Source organism: Pituophis catenifer, unplaced genomic scaffold, assembly GCF_029215685.1.
Source record: "Pituophis catenifer annectens isolate HBS135680 unplaced genomic scaffold, rPitCat1.0.hap2 SCAF_1, whole genome shotgun sequence".
In the NCBI taxonomy this organism is placed as follows: Eukaryota; Metazoa; Chordata; class Lepidosauria; order Squamata; family Colubridae; genus Pituophis; species Pituophis catenifer.
This window is the reverse complement of record NW_027256881.1, coordinates 223891960-223908336: the sequence shown is the minus strand read 5'-3', so window position 1 is coordinate 223908336 and position 16377 is coordinate 223891960. Positions and strand designations below refer to the sequence as shown.

The 16377-nt window shown below is 42.3% G+C and overlaps 1 protein-coding gene across 1 annotated transcript in view; it reads left to right on the top strand.

Annotated features, from left to right (window-relative positions):
• PDIA5 (protein disulfide isomerase family A member 5) overlaps positions 1-16377 on the top strand; it is a 217491-nt gene that overhangs the window by 40156 nt on the left and 160958 nt on the right. Inside the window, exon 2 of the mRNA XM_070957085.1 lies at positions 10348-10474. Coding sequence (XP_070813186.1) covers positions 10348-10474 — 127 coding nt within the window. The remainder of the gene's footprint in view (positions 1-10347; positions 10475-16377) is intronic.

Genomic DNA, 16377 nt, shown 5'->3' with positions numbered 1-16377 from the left:
AAAAGCATTTTAAAAACATTAAAAACACATGCACACCATCCATGGCCGGATCTCGCAAGATTGAACAGCGAGATCAACAGCCCCAGGCCTGCCGGAAAAGCCAGGTCTTCACCGCTTTCCGGAAGGCCAATAGGGTGGGGTTAGTCCGGATCTCAGGTGGTAAATGAGATGCATTAACCCATGATGTAATTTGGTTAGGGTTTAGCATGTATAAATCATTACCATTTTTGGTTAAGTCAAACCATGTTACTAAGGTGAACTCAGATTCAACTTTATGAAATATATGCATACGATCGAATCAATAATGATTTGTTTCCTATATCATGCAAATATGAAACATAATTATTGACCATCTTACACATAATAGAGTAGGTGGCTGAAATAAAATATATTATTGTAATATCTTATTAAGGTATAGTCTTCATACCTTATAGTGGAGTTTATAGCTCCAAACTGATGTAAGTTGATACATTTCATACTGTTAATACAAGATCTCTGGGATGAACGTTCAGTAAATAATAGTTTTTCATAAGGAAAATAAAAATGTCCTAGGAGATACAAGTCAAACCTAATATATTATGGAGCTAAAATGTGTGTCTCATGTTACTATTAGATAATGCTCACCTATCCTGCTAGACAATCAGTGTATAAATTATATATCCCTCTAGCTTCTAGCCAGAACATTATTTGTCTTGAAAATAGATAGATTTTTAATATTCATAAAGTTTCACAGGCATCACTTTCCCATTCTTGCCAACCTATCTCATTTTCTCAAGGAAAAAAGGCTTATCATGGGAATAAGAAATAATACTAGGTTTTGGTCAGACTAAGACATTTATCAGGTCCTTGTTTCTCTATTGCAGTCCTTAGTGCTTAGTAGGAATTTCATTTGGCATTGTTTATCCAAGGTATAGATATAAATCACATTCTTGCTTTTTGTGTTTTTATGAAAACTAGTGTAACTACTTAAGAATTCTTTGGGCTTTATTGTACTACTATTGTAGTTATTTCTAGCTCCCCCCCAATCTTCTTAGCAGTAACAAATAATCATTAATTTATTATTTATTTTATTAACCCATTAATTAATTATTTAATTCATCTGTTAATTAATCCTATTAGTAACAAGTAATTTATGAATAATCTTCTATAGTAGGGGTACTCAACCCCAGGCCGCAAACATGTTAGGAACTGGGCTGTGTAAGCAGCAGGAGAGCAAACGAAGCTTAATCTGTGTGTATGCGGGACCTAGGTTGTGTGAGAAACCATCCCCCTCTTTCGTCTGTGAAAGACAATTTTTCTTCTGAAATCAGACTCTGGTGCCAGAAAGGTTGAGGACAGCTTTTCTATAGCACCTTCTGGAACACCATCTGAAATTAGGTTAGCCTTGCTTTTGTCGGTCTTTGTGGGCCATGGTGGCGTAGTGGTTAGAATGCAATACTGCAGGATACTTCTGCTGGCTTCCTGCAATTCAGCAGTTTGATTCTCACCGGCTCAAGGTTGACTCAGCCTTCCATCCTTCTGAGGTCAGTAAAATGAGGACCCAGATTGTTAGGGACAATATGCTGACTCTGTAAACCATTTAAAGAGGGCTGTAAAGCTCTATGAAACTGTATATAAGTCTAAGTGCTATTGCTATTGCTTTTGAAAAGCCATTAAAAACTAGGTATTTGCCTAGGAATAAACAAGGGTCAAGAAGTTAGTTGAGCCTAACTGGTTTCCCTAGTTGCCATAGTATGTTTTTGTCTTTATCTTTAGTTTTCTTCTTATTTTAATAATGGTTTGGTTTTTAGATTCTGTTAGCTGCCCAAACTTGCAGTTGAAATCAATAAATATTGTAATTTGCAGTTTGGGCACCTGGTCCTTCTCTAACAATCTCTTTGTGGGTCTTCTACTTGATTATGTTTTGGATATGATTATTGCTAGTATGCTATTGAAAATTTTCAAAATGCCATAACCTCCAAAGTACCATAATCCAGAACATTGTTATAATAAGTGGTGGTCCAATTTCTTCTTAAAAACTTCCGATGATGATGATGATGATGATGATTAAAGAACAAATGATGAGGATGAAGAATCACATCCTAAACACCCTTCAGAGAATTGAGCCTTTACTGGTTTCTAGAAGGCCATCACCAAAGGGGTCAGGAGTCTAACATCAAGAAGAAGGCTATTCCAAAAAATAGGCACCATTGATGAAAAGCCACATTTTTTAAGCCAAGCCTCTTTCATTTCTCAAAAATGGGGCACCCTGAGTAGCAGTTCTTTAGTGGATCTCTTGGGTTGGATACTTATGAGGTTCCATGTGGGACTGAGGTGTTTTCTCAGAATTTTGCAGATTTTCTCTTTTTATATTATTGTTTCATATTCTTGTTGCTAAATATATGTGCCTTTATATAAATATTAAGAATGTTGGGCAGAATTTGTGCAGGAAAACATTATCCATTGTATTCCAGTCATCAATTCATGGATTGATTTTCTCGTTTTCACTTGAGTGAAATTAAATTACAAATATATATTGGAAGTAATAGTTTAATTTTACAAGCACTTTATAATATGTATATGACAAGGTACCAAGCCATTTACTGACACCAATGTAGAATCTAAAAACACCTTTTTATGTTTTTTAGTGTACATCAACCATTGGCTAAAACAAAGCATATGGCTTCACTGAATAATATATGCTTAGTATTGGAGTATTTTTTTTATTTTTCTGTATAGTACAGAATATGCATTTTCTCTTTATGTATGTGTTGGGAGAGTATTATAAAAATAGGGGCTGCATGTTAATCATGACATGGCATTAAGGTATAATGCAAACTATATAACCTATATAATAACGAACAGAACATATAACCAATATATCAGGCAATTGCTTTAAAAGGCATACTGAGCAGAAAACACAAGTCTTTGCAAAATAAAAAGGGATGAACAGCACACTGAATATAATAATAATAGAGCGGACACTTTGGCTCCTATAAAAAGGATCTCTATATTTTTGGGGTAGCAGCCAATAATGCCTGCTTTGCCTCTGATTCAGGATGTTTGGTAACAATAGCAGACAAAAGATAATTTTGATAAATGGAAGGATAAGGGATAGAAAGAGACAGGTATAGTCTCACCCAGTACTTGCATTATAGATAGAGTGGTCCAACCTCCCTACTGTACTTTTGATTGCATTTTGTAGCTATTGTAAAAGGAGATGTGACATTCAGTAGTTAACACAAATATAAAAGAGGAAATAGCATCTCCTGGATTGCTAGTACAGGGCTTTTCTCTGAATAATTCCACAGGAATAGGCTTTGTTTTTTGTTTTTTTTAAAAATCAGGATGACTGCTGGAGAGGAGGTGTTATGTACTGGGCATACTCTAATGTTTAGGCCCCCTGTTGGAACGAATAAATATGGGAACGTGTTGTGATTGGTTGACCTAGCTGACAGGGGAGTATATAAGAGCTGTCAAGAAGGGCTCGGGTGTTCGTTCGCATGTATATGTTAATTGGTTAGGTTGTCGGTTCCAGTTAATAAAAGAGTTACCTCAGCTGTTCATGAGTTGTCAAATATAAATGAATACAGTATTTATTACTGGCGACGAAGGTGGGATAGCGGACCCAGCGGAAGAGACGCAATCGAGGACAGCAGCCTGAGGTAACCTCTGAGGTAACAGTGAAACGAAGCAGATATAAGGCCATGGCGGCACAACAGATGTTTCCCCCATTTGACCAAGGCAAAGAGACATGGGATGCTTATATTGCCAGATTTGAATGTTTTTTAATTGCCAATGACTATACTAATCTCTCGGCTGAGAGGAAGAGGGCATATTTCCTCAGTTTTTGTGGCCCTGAAATGTTCGACACAGCTATGACCCTTATGGCCCCTCAATCAATTCATGCCGGTACGTGGGAGGATTTTCTGGCCAAACTTAAAAGACACTATGCACCTGCACCCTCCCGAATCGCCCGCAGACAACATTTCTATCACCGTGACCAAGCCCCAGGTGAATCGATTAATCAATATGTCGCGGCGTTGCGAAGGGCTGCCCGTCACTGCCAATTTGACAACCTAGATGACTACTTGTTAGACCGCCTCGTGAGTGGCGTGCGCGATAAGAACTTGAAGCAGCGTTTGATCGCCAATGCTGACCTCACATTTCAAGAGGCTTTACGGGAGGCATGTGCCGCGGAATTAGCTACCCTATCCATTGCCGAACTACCCCGTGGCCAGACCGCTCCCAGTTCTGAGACTGGCGCGAACTCAGCTAATGAAATTGTGACTGAACGGTATTCTGACTCAGAAGAAGAGGAAGGCGAGGTTTGCCAAGTTAAAGGGACTAAGGCTAGGCAAGTGAGGGAGAGGAACAAAACTGATGGATTCCCCGGGTGTTACAGTTGCGGGGGACAGCACGTTCGTGCGTCATGCCGTTGGAGAGACGCTGTCTGTAGGCTCTGTGGGCGGCGAGGACATATTGCCAGGGTGTGTCGCTCGGCGCAGCCGCAGATCAACTCGCGTTCCCCTGCTGAAAACAACGTGCCACGCCGTTCTGGCCCGAGACCCGCGCATGCGCGCCAACGACAAGGATTTTCCGCCATCAATCGAGTGACGTCACGCCAGCGAGCGGTAAATCCAAAGATTACTCTGACAGTTCAGATAGAAGGGCGCCCGTGCAACATGGAAGTGGACACGGGATCCTCCACAACCATCGTATCGTGGAGCACAATCAAACGTCTAGTGCCGAAGCTGGCCAAGCGACACCTCAAACCTTGTTCTCTGCTGCTGAAGGACTACCAGGGCACCCTGATTCCGGTTGTGGGAACCGGTACCTTCAGAGTTACTTTTCGTGAATTTCAGGGTCGTCTCTCTTTAATAGTCGTTGATGGCCCATTACCTAGCTTACTCGGCCTGAATTGGTTCGCCGCCCTGGGCCTTACTATACAGGGCATTCACTCTATCCAATCATCTGAATTAGACCTCTTGGCGCGTGAATTCCCGTCTGTTTTTTCCGATTCGTTGGGCAAATACACTGGCACTCCCGTATCATTCAGCCTTGATCCTGCGGTTCCTCCAAAACGCCTTAAGCCACGCCGGGTGCCTCTTGCATTACGACCGCGCGTAGACGAAGAACTGGACAAGCTTATTCATCAAGGCGTTTTGGAACCTGTAGATTACGCCCGTTGGGAAACCCCCACTGTCATCGCAATTAAAGCCAACGGCTCCATCCGCATCTGCGCTGACTACCGGGCAACGATTAATCACGCCCTGCAGGATCATGCCTATCCTGTCCCGGTAGTCCAGCATTTGCTGCATTCCCTGGGCCAGGGGTCAGTTTTCGCAAAGCTTGATCTATCCCAGGCATACCAGCAACTGCCTGTGGATGATCTCACCGCCGACGCACAGACCATCATCACACATCGTGGGGCTTTTCGTTGTCGCCGCCTACAGTTCGGTGTTTCGGTTGCTCCTGGGATTTTTCAAAGTCTTATGGAGCGTTTACTCTATGGAATCCCAGGGGTCGCCCCTTACTTTGATGACATCATCGTTTCAGCTGCCTCTGTCCCTCAACTACTGTCTCGTCTCCGACGCGTCCTCACAGTTTTTAAGCAGGCGGGGCTCACCGTTAAGAAGGACAAGTGTCTTGTTGCTGTGTCACAAGTGGAATTCCTCGGATTCCTTATTGACCGCCACGGCATCCACCCAACCCCCGCGAAGACTAAGGCCATCCTGGATGCTCCACCTCCAACTTCCAAAGCTGAACTTCAAGCCTTCCTCGGCTTATTAAACTTCTATGCCGTTTTTCTGCCACATAAGGCTTCTGTGGCTGAGCCCCTACACCGGTTGCTGGACCGTGGGGCTAAGTGGGTGTGGGATACCCGGGCTGAAACTGCTTTTGCCGCTGTTAAGCGTTTACTGGTGTCTAATGCTGTTCTTGTTCAATATTCTGCTACCCTCCCCTTGGTTCTTGCATGCGACGCCTCTCCCTATGGGGTGGGCGCAGTGTTAAGTCATACCTTCCCTGATGGCCGTGAGGCTCCTATTGCCTTCTATTCCCGCACCTTAGCCCCTGCGGAGAGGAACTATTCGCAATTAGACAAGGAGGCATTAGCCATTATCGCAGGGGTTAAGAGGTTTCACGATTACTTATATGGCCGACATTTCTCCATTCTGACGGACCATAAACCCCTGTTAGGGTTGTTGGCCGGGGATCGTCAATCTCCACAGTTCCTATCGCCTAGGCTTACCCGTTGGTCTGTTTTCCTATCTGCTTATTCCTATTCCCTTACATACGTGCCTGGAAAACATCTGGCACATGCAGACGCTCTGAGTCGCTGCCCCCTTAAATTGCTCCTCTGTGACCCAGCCCCGGTGTCATCCGTCCTCTTGATTGATGACTCCCCCCTGCCTGTCACTGCAGCGGACATTGCTTCGGCGTCCGCTAGGGATAAAGAGTTGTCCACGGTTCTGAAATGGGTTCTCAGGGGGTGGCCTAGTGGTGAGTTGGGCCCCGAATGGAGACCGTATACTCTCAGGAAGTCTGAGCTTTCTACTCAAGAGGGCTGTCTACTCTGGGGACACAGGGTAATAGTCCCCGCCTCCCTGCGGGACTCAGTTCTGTCAACGTTACATATGGGCCATCCGGGGATTGTCCGGATGAAGGCCCTTGCACGCGCGTATCTCTGGTGGCCAAAATTGGATGACTGCATTTCAACGTGGGTTTCTACGTGCCGGGTGTGTCAAGAGTCCCGGCCAATGCCACCTAGAGGGGTGCCCAGGGAGTGGGAAGAACCGAGAGGACCCTGGTCCCGTGTGCACGTGGATTTTGCGGGGCCCATTCGCGGTCAGATGTTCTTGGTCCTGGTCGATGCTTTCTCCAAATGGGTCGAGGTGGTGGCCATGGCCTCCACCTCCACAGAGGCACTCTGCCGTGTTTTGCGCACTCTATTCGCAACTCACGGATTGCCGGACGAACTCGTGTCCGACAATGGCCCTCAATTGACCTCCACGGGGTTTGAAGTGTTCCTTGCAGGGTATGGGATTCGCCATTGCCTTATTTCTCCTTACCATCCGGCCAGTAATGGCCGGGCTGAAAGGGCAGTGAGGTCAACGAAAGAGGCGTTGGGGCGCATGGGAACTAGCAACTGGCAATCGAAATTATCTGAGTATCTCCTTACGCAGCACTCCACTCCGTGTCCCCTGACCAATCGCAGCCCTGCGGAGCTTCTCATGGGCCGCCGTTTGCGTACGGTGCTGGACAGATTACATCCTGAATACACGCACCGTACTCCGTTACTCTCCAGCCGGGCCACTGGCAGGCTGGAGGAAGGGGACTTGGTTTATGCCCGTAACTATACGGGCCAACCCTTATGGCTTCCTGGGGTTATAGCAGAGGTTACCGGCCCATGTTCGTATAAGATAGACATGGGGGATAATCGGATGTGGAGGCGGCATCTAGACCAGATACGGGTTAGGCACGACCCTAGAGCCAGGGGGACGGGGCCACGCGAGGTAGAGACGGACATTAATCAGGATGATGAGGCCCCTACGACGCAAGCCAATGGCCGCCTAAACCAAGCTCACCTGCCCTTGCTCCAAGAGTTGTCGGGGGACCGGCTGCCACAAGACCAGCAAATGGCAAGCAGCCAGAAGGATACAGCCTCGTTAAACGAAAGGCCATCTGCGGAGAGACAGACCCCTAGCTATGCCACCGAGACAAATAACGGGCAAACTCCTAGCTATGTCTCTGAACCAAATAACAACTTACCTGACTCGAGGAGTAACTGTCGCGGTACGGCACAGGAAATAAGCGAAGGTCAGGGTCAGCAAGCAGAACCAGTAGTCCCACGCCGCTCCAGTCGAGTCCGCCGTTGGCCGGGGCACCTGCGGGATTACGCATGTGCATTCTAGGGATAAAGGGGTGTTATGTACTGGGCATACTCTAATGTTTAGGCCCCCTGTTGGAACGAATAAATATGGGAACGTGTTGTGATTGGTTGACCTAGCTGACAGGGGAGTATATAAGAGCTGTCAAGAAGGGCTCGGGTGTTCGTTCGCATGTATATGTTAATTGGTTAGGTTGTCGGTTCCAGTTAATAAAAGAGTTACCTCAGCTGTTCATGAGTTGTCAAATATAAATGAATACAGTATTTATTAGGAACCATTTGAATACTTCCTGCCTGCTTGCAGCTATCTGAAGTCTAACAAACAAACTCAGCGCAAACATCTCTGATCTCTCTCAGAATCTTATCACATAAATAAGTGGAACTTGTTTTATGTCACTACAGTCTCACTAAAAACAAGATATGTCACTAGAAGGCAAAATCATGAAACTGCGTATCACTTACTTTGGCCATGTCTTGTGGGGAAATTCACTGGAGAAAGCAATTATGTTTGGAAGAATTAGCGTTAAAAGAAAACCAGGCCATCAAAGAACATGGTGGCTAGAAACCATCAAATCTGACACCATTTGAAAAGCATAGAAAACCCAAAGTAGTGCAAGGTCAGAAAGTGTGGAGAGATTCTTCGAGAGTCACACATGATTGAATAGATGATATCATCATCATCATCATCATCATCATCATCATCATCATCATCATCATCACCTCACTAAAAAAATTAGTTTATAGCTAGGGTTGTTTTTAGGCCTGATTTTGCTGTAGGGGCTGTCTGTTAAGAATAATCTTGCCATGATATCCACATTCTGGCAGGTTAGGGTTAGGGTTCGGTAGTTCAGTTGTAATCCATGAGATTATTATTGATCTTTATGAAAGTCAGGAAAAAAGCTGTGGAGGATGTTTTGGTAATAATTCAAATATTTAATACTGGAAACAGAAACAGCATATATGAAATGCAAAATCATTTCTTTAACACGTTGTTCCAAATCAGCCTTCCACAGTAAGGACATCTTGTCCAGAAGTGTGGACTTCATTTAGGGAATGCCCAACCAATATGTCTATTCCTAAAAATTCTAGATGCTGAGATCTATAATCTAGTTCAGTGTTTCTTAACCTTGGCAACTTTAACATAAGTGCAGTTCAGCTCTGAGACTTCCCCAGCCAGCATGTTGTCAAGACTGAGAAACACTAAGCTAAAGGATGCCCAGACTATACTGAGTAAGTAAAAGAAAAGTAGGCAATGTTTTTAGCCAAGAAAGCATGTTCAATCTGGTGGGAGGGGACCTTTAATTTAACAAGCAATCCTTGTTGCTAGAATTACTCAGTGAGCATGAGAGAGAATGACTGTCTGTATGGTGTTGATGGCACATGCATTCAATAAATGTGTGTGTGTGTGTGTGTGTGTGTGTGTGTGTGTTGCTATTAAAAAAATCTCTCTCCCCCCCCCATATATGTCTTGGTGTAAGGGTAAAGAACTTTGACTCTTAGTGCATCGGGGGGCGGGGTTCCATAGTCAGCTATAGATCTCTAAAAACGTACCATTCACAGCAGAGAAAAAGTATTTTAGTAGCTGCTTTGGCAGCTGAGCTGAGAGAGCTCTGTGATCAACCATAAACTTGTTTCAGTGTAGTGACAGAACAGCTGTTAACACATGTAAAGGCTGAACAGCCCAGTTAACACTCATGCTTTCATTAACAGTACAGCCGTGTGAGAGAGAGAGAGAGTAAAAAGAATCTTAGACCTTTGCACCTAAGAATAGGCAATGGTTGATCTTCCAGATGCTGATAAACCTGTTTCCAGCAGCCCTAGTCAAAATGAGTAATGGCAGAGAAATGATGGATACCTTACAGAGGGCTATGTGTTGCAAATATTTGGAATACATTGAGAATAGCAGTGGGCATGAAAATGGCGAAGAATAATTCTGATCAGTCCATTCCCTAGTGAATGGCACACTAGTAGTTCTTGGTTTATTTGTCTCTTAAGCAGACTGGTAGATATCTAGTATCTCTAGTATCAGGAATTGAAATTGCAGCAGTGAGACATGAGAATAGAAATTCAAGAGTCTTTTGTAGCTCTAATGTGTTTCTGTAGTGTTTATCACTTCTTATTTTTCCATTCTTTTGCACTCGCAGTTCAGTTTTACTGTATGCATGAGAGGGCAAAAACTTAGTGCTTGGGTTCACATTAAGACATAATAACATTTATTTGTTTGGGCATAGCATATTGTGCGAACACTGCAACTGTATTTGGCTGAACTGGATTTCTCGTTTATTGTGCACTCAGCCAACAGAAGGAACTGGATTTTTGCTACGCTATACAATTTTCCTCAGGACTTCATTTATAAAGGAATCCAAAGCAGATGCATGTGCCCTTTTCTGAGGCTAAGGTTAAAGAATTTGTGTCATAATAATAATAACTTCCTTTTGAAATTTACTTGTACTTTTCTTTTTATCTTGCCACTGCAGGCTATCTTTCCAGCATGTGTGTTACCATCAAAGATATCGCCTCTGATAGAAAAAATTAGTGATCAGAAGGACTTCAAGAAGCTGTTGAGAACACGAAATAATGTGTTGGTGCTATATTCCAAATCTGGTGAGTGTTCTTCAATTTAAAAACATTTTAAAGGTAATTAGTATTTAAACAAACATGCTAAGCAATTGCCTAGATGAGAAAATAGGAAAAGCAGGAAAGTGTTTCAAAATCAAGATTTTGTACAACACTTCTATAGGACCTGCTTTAGAAACTGAAACTTGCAGATAAAATTTAGAGTGAGTTTATATCAACAATCAATTCTTCTCTGATTACTTGATCTGTCTCATAATGTTGTCAAATTACTTCTTATTTTATTATTGTTATATCTATAGCACTTCTCTTTAAAAAAACTACCTGCACAAAGTATGCAACCAATAACTGTAGAGGTATTTTTTAAATGTATTAGCAGCTATTTTATATTGAGGCACTTTTCCTATCATTCTGCTTGGTTTTTCCAGAAAGAGATAGTTGCTTTTATTTTTATTTTTTATTTTGCTGTATTTTAACCTGCATTTCCACTAGGTTTATGGTATCAGCCTTATGTGCATACAAAAGATATCTGCTTGCTTTTCTCCTTAGTTTTTAATCATGTATTTATAATCAAATTTCTAGGTCATCTAACTCCAGTGATTCTGCATGGTTTAGCATAAAAAACCAATAAAATCAAAATCAACCCCAAAAAATATTGACAACCCCAACAGAAGTAGAAACTCACACCCACCCCAAGCATTCTAACCTAAGGTCTAGGGCAGCAGTTCTCAACCTGGGGGTCGTGACCCCTTTGGGGGTCGAACGGCCATTTCACAGGGGTCGCCAAAGCCCTCTCTCGCCCCCGCCCACGCCTTCACTCACCCTCACTCTCTGCTCTGTTGGATCGCTGGCCGTTCGCTTACCCCGCCCACTCCCAATCTATTGCTGCCTCCTGAGTCCCAGCTGATGGCTAGAGGAAAAAAAACTGTTTAAATTCTTGCCGTGGGGCTTCAAAGGGCCGCCTTATAGCCAGCGGTGGGATTCTGCCAGTTCTAGGGGGTTCGGCCGAACCGTTTGTTAAATTGCTGGTTTGCCCCGCCCCTCTGCACCACTATTTATTGCCAATAAATAGTGGTGGGCGAGGGGCGGGCGAGCCAGCAATTTAACAAATGGTTCAGTGTTTTTTTGTAATTTTATTGGCCCGCGGAGCTTCAGCATAGGCTAATTAGCCCTTGATTAGATCAGCTCCCGACTCTCAGCTGATTTGCTCTCAGCTGTTTTGCTCAGGGCTCTGCTGCTTGCTGGAGCAGATTTTTTTTTCCCCTAGCTATGCTGAAAAACGAAACTGAAAGTAAAGCAGGCTGTTGGCTTTGCTGTTGCGACAACGTTGGAAAATTAGGCAGGCAGATTTCTTTTCTTTTTCCTCACCAAAAAAGGTAGGTGCAAACAATGGGAAATTTAGGGCAAAAGAGAAGAGTTCAAGATTTTAAAACACAAAAGAAAAAAAGCTCTATTTAACTAGGAATTGTAATAATTGAGATACTATTAATTGTATATTGTGTTGAGAGTAGAAATGGTTAAGTTGTGGTTTGGAGGAATATATGGGGGAAATTATTTGGTTTATTATTATTGGTAAATATAATTAATTGATTTGTAAGAAATTGGATTGCATGGAAATAATTGGAATATTCATGTTCATATTGATTAATATACAAAAAAGGTAGTTATATAACTAATTGATTTATATTAAAATGTTGAATTTATATTAAACAACTTTAATATTACATAATTAACCAATGTGAGGATGGATATAAAAATAGATGACAATGGGAAGGGGTATAATATAGAATAGAAGGGAAAAATTGAATTTGATTAAGATTAGAGATGAGGATGAAGGGTAATATTGGTTTTTTACAAAAATAGATGAGGAATAAATATGGCAAAAAGGAAATATAGAAATTGTAAATTTAATTGAAATGACTAAACACTGTTTAAATTTGTGGACCGGCCAAATACTCTGTTCAAAGAAAATACATTGTATGTTTGTATGTGTGTTTCTAATTATTGTTATTTATTCATATTTGTTCTCTTTTATTCTTTAAAGTTTAACAATTCATTCTTTATCTTAATATCTTTATATTTGCTTGGAGTTGGCTTTCTTCCCTTTCATCTTTTTTATTGTATAGCAATCTTTCTCCTCAAACCTACCACCTCTCTCTTTTCTTTCCTTCTTACTTTCTCTTCCTCCCCCTCTTCTTCTCCTCCCTACTTCCTCTTCCTTTCTCCTTCTCCTCCTCTCTTCCTCCCTCTCTTACCCTCCCTCCTACTCTAATTTCCCTTCCCTTCCTTCATCCCTCTCTATTGCTGTATCCTTTTATGCATATGGACTACTCAGAGGGATGAAAAAGTTATTTCTGACTGGTCCTCGCACTTTTGACCAGTCCTCGAACTTACGACTGTCCTCACATTTTATGTTTTTGCCCTATCTTGTCACCATGGTGAAGAGAAGCAGTTGTGAAACGGTTGTTAAGAATGCTACAATGGGCATAAATGATGACCAGTCATAAGTGCGAAGACTTGTCAAAAGTGCGAGGACCTGTCAGAAATGACTTTTTTCAGCCCTCTGAGTAGTCCCTATACACATAGTCATGGCCACCCGGTCACATGACCAGCTAGCCACGTCCACCCAGTCACATGACCTCCAAGCCACGCCCACAAAATAAGCCACGCCCACAGAACCGGTAGTAAAAAAATTTAGAAACCACCCCTGGTTGGGGGTCACCACAACATGAGGAACTGTATTAAAGGGTCGCGGCATTAGGAAGGTTGAGAACCAGTGGTCTAGGGGATAGAAAGTCATATTTAAAGGCTCTTTTAAAAGCTGGTAAGGTGGGGGTCGTGCAAATTTTTGAGGGGATGTTGTTCAAGCAGCAGGTGGGGTAACAGACAAGGCCTGTTTCCCGTGTCTTGGTAGATGAAATTACTTAATCTTCAAATCCAAGAAGACCCAGTTCTCAGTTCTAACAGGACAGTCAGAAACCATAAAAGACACAAAGTCCCTTAAAATAATTAGCCCCTGTGCCTATTTGGCAAATCGGTAACACTTGTTTTAATCCTACACAGTCAGGTTGTTTATTTACGCCTATATATGCATTTTTATTGTCATGTACTTTGCATTATCTGATGCTTCATCAATTCCTATTAACCTCTTGACTGCTAGCTACCCACCTGCTGTCTCATTCTGTTATTATGAACTTGCTTAAACCAGCATTGCTTCTGCTGCTGTTTGTTTTCTTCTTCCACCTCCATCCCCTTTTCTGCAGTGCAGTTTTTCTTCCATTTTTTAAAAATCATCCATAACAGATTGTGAACTGCTCTTGGCAAGATGGTTTACATGAACCTGGCCCATTTAGAACACGGGTTAATTACACTTATGTATAGTTGTTATGATGTATACTTGGCAAGAAGATGCATTTCTACCTGTTAGCTCAAAAATTAGACCAAATTTAATGGCCTGGATGCCTTCTCCTTCACACTTCTTTTTTTCAGTTAAGGAATAAGAAACTAGCCAAATTATGTGTGCTTTTAACAAATGTGTTATGCACTTAGGCTTCCAAGTCCAAATCACTATTTCTGAAGGAATTGCTTTTGAACTAGGAGGTGGAGGGAGGGAGGAAAGGGACAATTATATCTGAGTAACTGATTTAAGGATATTTTCCTGTGACAACTTAGCTTTTCTGAATTTCATACTTTTCTGATATTAAAATAAATCAGTTAGTGAGCAGCATTTGATTCAACAGCAGAATTTTGTGGAATCCCTGGTAACTGAAAGTAGTGTTTCTCCTTGTTTTTGTGAAGACAAGTTTGGCCTTTTTTTGCAAATTTGTCTTTATTAATTAAAAATAGAAAACGACAATTGCTTGATTCAAATGTCCTTCCAAACTATAATTGCAGAACTTGAACTGTGGCTTACACTAATATAATTATTGTAACTGCCAAAACCATTGTATGTGCTAGATTTGATGGTCATGAATTATGATATGGTTGGTCTGATATTTGACCTGACAAATCATAGTCAAGATAGCAGGTTGCTGAATTTTGGAATAGGAAAACGTTCTTCCCGCCTGGACTACTGCAATGCTCTCTACATGGGGCTCCCCTTGAGGAGCACCCAGAGGCTCCAGCTGGTCCAGAATGCAGCCGCGCGGGTGGTTATGGGAGCGACATGGCGTTCCCATGTAACACCTCTCCTGTGCGAGCTGCACTGGCTCCCGGTGGTCTTCTGGGTGCGCTTCAAGGTTCAGCCTTTACGGTGCTCCATGGCTCAGGACCTGGATACCTACGAGACCGCCTTCTGCCACCGGTAGCCTCACACCGGCCAGTACGCTCCCACAGAGAGGGGCTTCTCAGGGTGCCGTTGGCCAAACAGTGTCGACTGGCGGCCCCCAGGGGGAGAGCCTTCTCTGTGGGGGCACCTGCCCTTTGGAACGAACTCCCCCTGGAGATACGGAGGATCCCGGATTTACGCACTTTCCGCCGCGCCCTCAAGACTTTTTTATTTCAACAAGCTGGGCTGGCTTAACTCTTTTTAATTGTTTAATTTTAATTTGTTTTTAAAAACGGGGGTATTTTAATTAGTATGGGCCAAATTTATTTAATACGTTTTTAAATTGTTTTTTAAATTTTATATTGTATGTGTTTTATCTTGGCTGTTCACCGCCCTGAGTCCTTCAGGAGTAGGGCGGTATATAAATCTAAATAAACTGAAACTGAAACTTATTATTTCCTCACCTGAAAGTGATGAGTAGCTATAAAACATGATTTACATTGAGCTTGCAAGCTCAAATCAAAGTTGGATTTCTGTGATGATGTACATACATATGTAGATAGATAGGCCAACAAATAGATATAGTAAGTTTGGATTTGAACTATTTTTTTTAAAAAAATGTTAAATTAGAAATATGCATAAGTGTACCATGAATATATCATTCCAAATTAAGGAGGTCTTGCTCAGATTAAATATGCATGTTCTGATGTGTGTATGTATGTATGGACATAGAGATGTACTTATGCATGTATGTATGTTCTGTATTTCCAGGCCACCCATCTCTCTCAAAGGGATTCTCAGAGGTGTACAGTACAATATCAGCATATAATATAATATATAAAAGTAAAGCTAAAATATTGAAGTTAATTTAGGGTTAAAATTTTAAAAATTATAAAATATACAAATTTCAAAAAAACCAAAAAATTCCAAGAAGGCCATTTGACCCTGGTAAAATTGGTTAATAAAGACTGAGGGAGGGCTCTCATGGCATCAAACAATCCCACGGTGGCATAATTCTTTGTGCCTCCCAGGCAAGGCTTTAACCACATTTCAGAAGGCCAGGAGAGTGGGGGCCTGCCTCACCTTTTGGGAAAGGATATCCCATTGTGTGGGGGCAATAGCTGATATGGATCTCTTCCTAGATGCTGGGAATTTAGTTGGGATATAGACCATATCACATTTTCCTGGCTCACGTCTTCCAAGGTGGGAGCCAGTGAGGAATAGGAAAGCTGTTGTCAGCAACAATGGCTAAGAGAAAGTGCAGGAGAAAATAACTTTAGGAAGTTCAGTGGGGCTGGTGAGTTGGCTGATGGAGATGCCATGCTTGAAATGCAGTGTCAGCAGCTAAGGGAAGGAAGGTGCTAGGAAGATTGGGGAAAGGGATAAATGGACTGGTTGGGTAATGCAATGCTTTAATCCAGATGTGGCCAGGAAGAAGGAAGGCTTTGGTAAGGTTGTTGGGTGGTTAGTGAGGAGGAGGAAAAAGGGGACAAGCTTGCATTATTTGCTGCACAAGAGTCTCTTTGGAGTTTATTTTAGCCAAAACATACAACAATGAAGTTGTTCAGGTATTCAGTTTGGCTGAACTGTAACCTGTTCAGAATGGCTCAGCTGAAGTGCTATAACCTGCTTGTTTTGCATGTAAAACAAATACATTTTCTATTTC